This window comes from Atta cephalotes (assembly GCF_000143395.1).
Source record: "Atta cephalotes unplaced genomic scaffold scaffold00015, whole genome shotgun sequence".
In the NCBI taxonomy this organism is placed as follows: Eukaryota; Metazoa; Arthropoda; class Insecta; order Hymenoptera; family Formicidae; genus Atta; species Atta cephalotes.
The window spans coordinates 406,652-417,259 of record NW_012130079.1 but is presented as its reverse complement, the minus strand read 5'-3'; the positions used below and the strand labels follow the sequence as shown (position 1 = coordinate 417,259).

The window sequence follows — 10,608 nt, the reverse complement described above, 5'->3', positions numbered from 1 at the left end:
ATATATATATATATATGTATATATATATATATGTGTGTGTGTGTGTGTGTGTGTGTGTGTATGTGTGTGTATGTGTATGTATGTATGTATGTATATATATTTATCCCTTAGATGTTCACGATAAGGTTGAAGGATCGATAACAGACATCGAGAAGGCTTACGCCGAGGTGTTGAAAAATATCTCGCGAAAAGCGCCCGAATTGACAGTGAACAATGCCGATGTAGCATTAAATCCTTATTTATCCTTGGCAAAAAAGCAACTGAAACAAATTTATATTCCGAAGGGAATGATCCCTTCGGCGACTAACGACAGAGCGGAAAAGTCACATTCCGATGTTGAGCCTACATTTACATTACCTACTTCAAACAGCAAGAAATCGAAAAGATTACTTAAGAAATATTTGCAATTAAATCGTACCGCTACAACTCCACGATTCTCATCGGATGAAGAATCAAATTTCGACGAGGAATCTGCTAATAATAAACTAAGCACGCCTGCATTATTCGAGGATTCCAACGGAATAACGAAGGTGAAGAACGGATCATTATCTGTACCAACTTCAAATGTTTATTCCGATTCAACGAAGAATCCTAAAACCCGTCATGAATGGGATGTTAAAGATTCTTCAATTCAAACTGTACCTCCATTAACTTCACAATTAAATAACAGTAACTTTAATAACATTATTAATGTAAATAATTTAAAAAATTTGAATGTTTCCAATTATGCGAATGCTGATCAATTACTGCCGAAGTACAACATAGTGCCAAGACCATTTTCCATATTACAATCGCCCAATTCATTTGTCATCACAAATGATGCACATAGAAAACCGAGCGTTTTACCAACGGATTTTAATCGTCAACAACAGATTGTCCGTTCTTCTGCAAACATTCTTCCATTGGTTCTTCCAACAGATTTATTTAATCCGCTCCCGACACGCCGTTATATTCCAATAAAGCGTATAAATCATCTCAATCCTGAAGGAAATTCAGCAACAATTGTTAGCACCGAAGCGAGTTTGCCAACGAGTCCCATAGGGAAAAAGACTACCCTTACAGATTATGGAACTTTTTATACTGACGTAATTGCTACTACGAAGAGTCCTTTGGTCACCATTAACAATCAGCAAAGTCACGGCTCATCGGATTATTATGCCATTACTAAGAGCCCCACAGAACGGACTGTTACGAAGACGAACTTCGCGACGACTTATATACCCAATCAAACATCCTCTTTGAATACCGCTCAAGAACAGAAGGACTCTCAAATCGTTCGCAAGAAAGACTTCTTACCTACAATCAATAACTACAACAGTAATGAGAAATCGAGTTTAAATGAAAATCCTGAAATCGCGTTATATAAAAAATTCTCAAATTTGTATTCAACTAACGTTCCTAATGTACTCAATACGCCAAAAGTAATTACTCAAGACTTTAAAGAAGTAGTGCAGCCATCGCAACAGCAAGTTTCCACTCTCCCTGACGCAACTTTAAAACCTCTTACTCCTACTTTGTTAAAAATCCGACCGATTGCTACCTCTAACCCTACACCGTATTACGATAGCAGATCATTCGTTTTGCAAGATGGAAAGCATAAGAAAAACAGCGATGAAAACGTCGGAACGAATGAGCAGTCTCGCGTCGAAGACGTTGACGTGACTGAAAAAGAAGATGACGATGTTGAAAATTTTAAAACTCAAGTCAATGAAAAAGCTTATAAAACGCCGAATAAACTGAACGAGAAAAAAGATCGCGAAGAAGAAGAGGAAGATCATTATCCGCAGCAAAACCGTAATTATCAAGACAAACATTATGAATATGATGAAAATGACAGAAGTAGTAAAAATGACGATAGACACGAAAAATATGAGAATGTTTGGCGTGAGAATAACGATGATGGAGAGGAAGATGAAACGGAAGAGGAAGAATATGATGACAACATCGACAAAAATAAAGATGAAGATAATGACGATAATCGTCAATACAATAAGTACAAATATGATAGAGATAATTCTGATGAGAAACAACGTGAAAATCCACGCCATGAGAAATATAACAAACCAAAAAATCGTCGTGATAAACATGATGTTGATCATAAACATGATGTTGATCGATTTGAAGACAAGAATAAGTATTTTGAATCACTATATAATGATGACGAAATTCATGAGCGGAATAAAGAATATCGCGATCGCTCAGATCAAAAGAAATTAATAGGCAACAACCAATATAAGAAGGATCGACAAGATCGCAAGTATAAAGAATTTGAAGATGAGAGCGATGCCAAAAACAAACCGTTTATTCAACATTCTAAAGAGCTACGTTCTTATAAACAAAACGAAAGAGATGAAGAGGAACAAAGCAATGACGATGATAAGCAGAAATATCACAGTTATGCTTCTCCACGAAGAGACTCGCTTCGCGAAAAGCATCCGAGCGAAGAATATAGTGAATCTAATCCTGCACACATACATGAGGAATATCATAATCAAAGGGTCAAAGATGATCATCGTGATGATCATCGCAGACATGATGGTGAAGATCAGGATAATGATAAAGAGGAAGCGCGTGATCATGTGCACGGTGAGACTCAGGAACATGCAGAAACCCATAAACATGAAGAACACGATGGAAAGAAGAAAGGTATAGAAAATTACAAGTTTGAAAAAGGTGGCGGCGCAGAACATAAAGAAGAACACCATGGGCATGAGAAAGAGAAAGGCGACAAGGTAATTGTCTTTTAAACATTGCGTTTGTTTATTAAGCTTTATTTACATTAAAAGAAAAGTCGTGACAATTATATGCAAGTTCTGTATTATCCCAGATAGCAAATTGTAGTCATTTTGTCAATAACTAATCATTCTAGATTATTAATGTTATGTTATCTATTTAAAATGTATATTTAATGATGAATATCATCTTTTTGATCAATTAATAACGTCATTCATTTATTCATTTTACTACATATTTATGTCATATTTGTCGGATAAATGAAGTATTAGTAAAAAAATTAATAATGTCATTAATTTATGCCGTTAATAAAATAATGACGTATTTTCAACAAAATATAGCGCAGCTGTGATAACTTTATATTATTTTTAGAATGATAATTTAAGATAATTTTATAGTTTAACAATTAATAATTGTAATTAATGCTTTAATGGATATAAATTCAATAATATATATAATTTCCGGACTAAAAGAGCCGAAAGCAAATTGAAAAACGCTAATTATTATTCAACATCCATATATGTAAAATACATAATCAAATGTTTCGACTTTGAATATGGTCCTCATCAGTGAATATATAATACCTAAATAAAATACTTCTTTTTGTTATTTTTAATATCTTCAAAAATCACAATCAACTATGTACACATAGTATGTCAAGCTTTTTGGACATAAGATCACTTTTTGCTTATTGTTATGCATAGAATTAATAAGTAGTAAGAACATTTCACTAAATATATATGCTTTATCTTTTGGTTATTATGCTGACATTGTTCTGATAATTCGTTTCTTTCTGATAGAATTTGTCGATAGAATTTGCTATTTCTATTTTGAAAGATTGAAAATTGAGCAATACTTTTTCAAGATTAGCTTAATTTTCACTCTTTAGAGTGAAATTCTACTTTAAAGAATTTAGAATGTATAATTGCTACCACTATGTTCTTGTCTGTGAATATAATTTTGGTAGTACAAATATAATAATGATTTTCTATTTCATAGGGGTATAAAGTCTGGCACGAACACGAGAAGGCTGAGAAGGGACATCACGATAAGGAGCATGCCAGCAAACACTTTGATGAAAATGCTGGCGAGGAGAAGAAACACGAAGAAGAGGGTGGATATCACGAGGAACATAAGCATGGTGAAGGAGGCCAGAAGACAGCTGAATTTGGTGAAAAAGGCGAACACAAGAAGGGTCACAGCACTCATGGGGAACATTCCGTACATAAAAAGGTAACATATTGTATATAAATTATATATAAGTTACATAATTTCTTATTCAAATAGAACCCTAAAATTTTTATTAGAATTCTTTATATAATATAATTTTTCAGAATTTCTGAAAATTATACAGAATTTTTTTATAATTTTATAAATTTTTAGAAAATTTCTTTTTTAAACAAATTGGAATATTTTTTAGAAGTATTAAGAAAAAAAGTCTATATCTTTTCTAGAATTAAAAATATTTTAAGAGATTTCTAAAACTTCTTATTCTATAATTTCTAGAAGAAAACTTATAAAATCTGAAAAGTTTAAGTTGTTAAGTTTATTATACTTTTTCGAAAATTTTTATAAAATATGACAAATTCTTAAAAATATTGTAATATATAATGAGAACTTTTTTTATCAGAAAAACGTTGCAATTATGGAATTATTTCATTACTGTTAATTTTACAGGACGAATATGAAAAGAAGACAGAGTTCTTTGATGAGTTTAACGAAGATGGTGGCATAGAGAAGCACGGCGAACACCATCACGATCATGAATCGAAGAAGGGCGGTCACGAGAAGAAGGGCCATCACGATAGTTCGGATCACGAGGAGAAATATGGCAAGGAGGGGAAGCACGAGAAAGGCGGTCATCATCACGAGCACAAGGGCCATAAAGTCGACGAAGGCCATGACCATCATTACGATCATCATCATAAGCATGGCAAGAAGGAGGGGCACGAGCATGGGAAAAAGTGGAGTTTCAAAAAAGGCGATGGTGATGACCATAAGCATAATCGCTGAAGCGAAAGATGAGAGTAATAATTTTGCAGTCATCGTGATCATTATGTACCATACTTTAAGTCTATTTTTTTATAGCTAAACTAGTATATGTATTTAAAGTGAAAAAGGTGAGTCGATTATAAGTATGTTTTAAAGTTTCATGAAGGTATTCCGCTCATAAAATTATAAAATATATTTATAGATTCATTCTGTATGTTTAAAATTTGGCGAAAGCAAGAAGGAAAGTTCTAGTGCAGTCTAAAGATAGAAAATAAATCTTTTTGATATTGCGAATTTGGAAAAGATCAATGTTGCGTTGATTAACGTTAACGTTGCGCGCGCGATCGTGTATAACCGACATGTTATATATATTATTTTAGGAGGCGGTGTTGTTGCCCGCCTGTGGTAGTATTACCTATATTGATCACTTACAATTGAGATATATGATATGCACTTTAGGTTACATTGTTATATATGTCTAGCTTCAGTTAAGCAAATATGAATAATTGAAACGTCACACTGACTATTAATTTAGACGGAAATAACCGATTGACCTCTGCATTGAATTTCCTGCAAATTTGTAAAATTCGTATTGTGGATAAATTTTTCTTATTCAGTGACAATTTATTTGTACATCACTCTCGCAATGTATTGGAAGAAAAACTGAGAAGAAGATTCGAAAAGCAGTTAATTACTATCTAGCAGATAAGAATATTAATGTTGAATATTAATGGATCGGTTTTATCAACGCGGATTGCTTGATTGATCGATTAACTTCGTCACCACAATGCCAACAGCACTTTAAAATTTGTCTAATTAATTCTAACCTATTCATCGTAAGGAAAAAGATTAGCAGATAATTAATTAGAAATATAAATTCGAGTACTTTTACATATTTTGTAATAGATTTATTGTCAAGAAATTATGTTAGAGTTGATAAGTTTTCAGTTTAGCAGTTGGCAATTCTTAAATTTAATCGGCGGAAGTAACTGGGCGTTGGTAAAACTGGCTCTTATTATTGGATTGTCCAAAAAGTTCGTGCTGATTTTGAAGGAAAATTGAAACGCAGAAGATTTAAATTTTAGTATACATTTATTAAATTAAAATTTTTTGCTGCACGAACTTTTCGGACAATCCAATATATTGTTTGTTAATTTTGTTTTATCTGTTATCATCAAGTTTCCCAATATTGTTATATATTAATATTTTCATATTAATAAAAAATGAATAAAACATGTTTCATTAAAAAAATTGCAATTTGTATTTAAAAACGCATTTCATAAAATTAAATTTGTTAAGTTTGCTAAGAAGACATCAAACTCTTTAGAATTAATTTTTAATTATTCGAATTCATCTTGTAGACATATCATCTTGATCGCTGATGAAATGATATTCCGGTAATGAAATATTCAGTAAGTATCACGTTTCATTAATCACTCTCAATTAGAGAGTAATGCAATTAATTAGGAAGCAATACTTTCTTTATTGTGCGCAATTAAAGATGCTAATGATAAGATTTACCGAAATTGCAGTTTTTGCATTACTTCTGTTAACTCTTTATCTTGTATCATTTATATTTTCGCCGTAAATGTGAAAATAATTCTGTTTTACGTCACGTTAAAAAGATTAATATCCACATGGGGATACAACACGAGAATAAGCGGCAGAACGATGCCATTTACGTCTTTTTAGCTCCTTCGAGTGTGAGGAAACGTTAAAAAATTTCTCTCTCCGGGCACATGAGAATTCTCCGAAGTAATCATTTAACAAGAATGACCATAAGGATTAATTACGCAAGAAAGACAATATTCTCGAGCGCCTTATCTTTGCTTCTCCTGCTCTGTTGCATCGTTAATATATACTCTTTTATCTTTGTTGCCTTTGAATACAAGTATTGATCGGTTGCATGATATTCAGTCGAGAATCGTAGGAGAGAGAGAAAGAATCGTGGATGTAAATGACAGACGATTTACGACCCGTACTTTATTAAAGAAGTTATCAGTCTCTTTGGCAGTCACGATAAAAGATTTCAAGTGAAATCAGGTTAATATCGAAGCATCACTCATGATTGAGATGCCGATCATTGTCGGGACGCTTAGTGCACAATGGCACTGTCCGATATTTAATCCATGTGGAAATCGACCGGCAGTCGATTCGTCCGTTTTCGCGTTATCATCGCATGTTACTAGACTGATATTCAAGAACATCTTTTACAAGAATAATAAATCTATTAAGCACATAAAGTGTGTCTTTTTATTTTTTTCTCTTATCATTTTTATTCTTATTTCATTCTTATCATTTTTATTCTTATCATATTATATATTATATATGAACACCTTCGCACATGTAGGACGAAATGCGTCCGATAAATTCGAATAAAGAACAAATTAAATGCAAACGAAGAAATTTTTGTTTTAATTTACCCTGAAAATATGGTAATTGTAGTACAATATAATATTTTAAAGATTTTTACTTATGCACTTCAATAAAATTAAACAAACTTATTTTATATTTTATTATAATTTTATTAATAAATAAGAAAAATTTATATAAAAAATTCTTCGAAATACAATGTTGTCCCAGAAATACTTTTTAGGATAAATTTTAAGAAAAAATTCTGCACATTCACTCATAATAACGCTGCAATTTACATTTTTATATAGAAAAACAGAACAGAATGAATAGATAAAAAGCACGTTCCTGAAATCGTATTAAGTTTCCGACATTTTTTCTTGGTATTTCTTATTGCAGGAATTATTCGCGTCTCTATTCTTGAAATAATAATTCGAGATTAATGATACGTTATAGATTCGTAAGAAAAAAATAAAATAAGATGTTTTATGCGTTTTATTTTAGGCGTATCATTTAATTACGGATGTCTTCAAAAGAAATATCGATAATTATGTGTAGTTTTGATAAAAATCTATTAGCTTAGGTGTCATTCTCATCTTTTCCATAAATTAACTAATTACACGAGGCGCATGCTTTCTGACGCGTAACCAACTAACTTTAATTAAATTTTATATTTATAACTTTTTGATAGGAGCAAATGTTCGTGACATTTTCCTCGATCAATATAATTAAATGATTGAATTAATAAGAAAGGTACGTGTATTCTCTATTATTATTAATTGTAAAACGTCAGGGCTAATGAGAGTGCACGGAAAAAAAATTAATTCGGTGGTACAGCAAACCTATAATTTACGCGAATTCAACATCGATAGCTATAAGAAGATTTGATGGTTTAAAAAATCGCTAATGTTATTCAACTGTCAACTTTACTACTGGTATTTTAACATAGAAAATTGACTGTCTGTATATTACGACTATAGATTTGCTGAATCAGTGAAGTTTTCAGTGTTTTTTTCCGTATGTAAATGTTGTAAATGTTGCATAATACAAAGTAATATAAAGATATTTTTTATTTGATTTATTTGGTTGATCACTGTCCTGTATATGTAGGAAGAACCGAGATCAAATTTAGAATCCCAGGAAAAATCAAAGGTCTTCCGAGAGGCGAAGTATCGAAAACAGGCATTTTATCAATTTTTTAACGATTTTTTTAACTTCGAGCATGAGTCACTTTTTGACAAAAGAGAAAACTTTAGAACCTCGTAAGAACGTTCGAAAGGATCTGTTCTTTTCACGCCTGAAATTCTCGCGTATTATCAAAGATGTGGTTTTTAGTTTCATGCGACTCGTCATCGACGCAAATACTCCATTTGAATTTTTATCATCTCTCGTAAGACATTTTCACAGGCGAAAACTTTTACGACAGTACAGCGCAACGAAGAGTCTAACGAACGAGCGAACAACGAGTCTACACGTTCGTTTACGAGTGATTTAGTAGGAAATCCCATGAAAATCTTTTGTCACACGCATAATGGTGGATAACCTGTTTAATGTTTAATCATATCACCGCCGGATTTAGTATCGAGTTGTTCTCCTTCGTAGCAGCGCGAGTTTACGGGGGAAACTTCATTCAAGGAAGTCCAAGGAAACTTCAAGCAAGAAATCCAGCGAACATACATAGGTCATTTATGCGGAAGATGCGACGTTGTAATTATAAATTATTAGGAATGATGCTGTATGTCAAAGAAAAATAAATCGTAAATCAAAGCAAAGACAATGGATTTTTGCAAGATAAAACTGTAATACTCCAAGTAACAAGCATAATCTAATAAGAATATAATTTACCCTTTTATTCGAAACTTTATAATACGTGGAGGCGTCAATTTACTTGCGCGATGATATTCTATAATCTATCTTTTTATCACTCGAGTAGTCATAGTTTTCTCGTGAACAGCGAAACATTTAATGTGTCACGTAATAATTTTTGCGATAATACTATTTTATACGAATTTTATGATTATATTCTATTAAAGATGATTATATTCTATTAAAGAACATCGAATAAAAAAGATTAACTGCCACAAATTAGGTTTAGCAACTAATTCAATAGCATTATATGAATATCTAATGTCGTGTCTGCAAAGTCTAATTTCCATTAGCTTAAATATTATCATTATAACAGACAAGCATTTTGCTATTATGTCGATATATTGATCATTGTAGCAAACATTTTCTATGTAATAGACAATTTGGTAGCAGGTATTGTTTCAGCAAATCATATTTAGCTGTGTAGAGATAATTTTCTTTTACACGGACATATCCGACTATGACAACTAATTTCATGTTGCTAAATAAATTGATTTGTAACAGACGTACATACTTTGCTATTACGCCTTTATATTAGCTATAGCAGCAAATTTTCTGTATGTATTAGCAAATTTTATAACTATAGTAGCTAATTTCATAGCTAATGCAATTTCAGCTAATCAGAATTAGTTGTAGCCAGAAATATTTTTTTTTCCGTGAAGTCATATGGCATTATAATATATAGGAGAAAATTAATAATTTGTGTATTATTATTATTATGATGTATATATAATTAATTATTATTATAAATTACTCATAATTCTTTTAAAAGATAATTTTTTATGATTATCCTTTTTAGAAATAATTCCCTTATATTTCTGTTGGAGAATAGCTGCTCAAAATTAAGATTAAACGAAGTGGTCCGCATCAAAAATTCATTTTCCATCTTGCAGGTGATTAACAAATGGTACGATCCGCGATTATCATGTTACTCCGCCAAACAATTTGATTCGCCATTGTAACTGAGCGACGTGAGAACCGCTTGTGCGTCATGCATCATCCCGTCTCAGTATAAATCTGTTTTTACGCATATACGCGCGTCGCGACGCCTCATCCCGATCGTGAGCGTGAGAAGGGATGGCGCGGTTCATGGAGGGTGAGAAAGAAAGGGGGTCTTCATACATGCTTCATAGGGGCGCCGACGCGTACACACACATACATGTATAAAGGCCGGCGTCGCGACGCTCTCGCCATCATTTCCGGGCGCAGACACCGTAGTCGTGGTATTCGGCGTCGGACGTCGTCCGTCCGGTGACTCACAGTGAGGAAGTTAAATTGTCGCAGTCGCGTGAGAACGAAGGACCGCTTATCCGCGAATAAAAATCAGTTTCATTCCCTGGCAAGAGGAGACACGATAGGATTCGACATTTCCTGTCTTTTAATAGTTCAAGAACGTACCTCGTGTCATTCTTGTCTCTCTGCAGAATCGCAAGATCCGACAGAATCTGACAGCAACAGGTGAGTAATCCGTCTTTTGAGATACATCTTTTCCGAATTATTCTTTTTTTATATTCTTATCCGTTCTCCCTGTTTTAATTGCGTTTATCTCATAATCATATTATTTATTTAATAACAAATTTAAGATCTTTTTTGCATCTTCAATTTTTAATGTAGAGTAATCGATTTTGAGTTTTACCTATGGAGTATCCTAGTACTCACTACTTG

At 32.6% G+C, this 10,608-nt stretch overlaps 1 protein-coding gene across 1 annotated transcript in view; it reads left to right on the top strand.

Annotated features, from left to right (window-relative positions):
- Positions 1–4,746, top strand: part of LOC105617932 (uncharacterized protein MAL13P1.304-like) — a 9,018-nt gene extending 4,272 nt beyond the window's left edge. Inside the window, exons 3-5 of the mRNA XM_012199465.1 lie at positions 112–2,732; positions 3,733–3,966; positions 4,411–4,746. Coding sequence (XP_012054855.1) covers positions 112–2,732; positions 3,733–3,966; positions 4,411–4,746 — 3,191 coding nt within the window. The remainder of the gene's footprint in view (positions 1–111; positions 2,733–3,732; positions 3,967–4,410) is intronic.
- Positions 4,747–10,608: the final 5,862 nt, after the last annotated feature.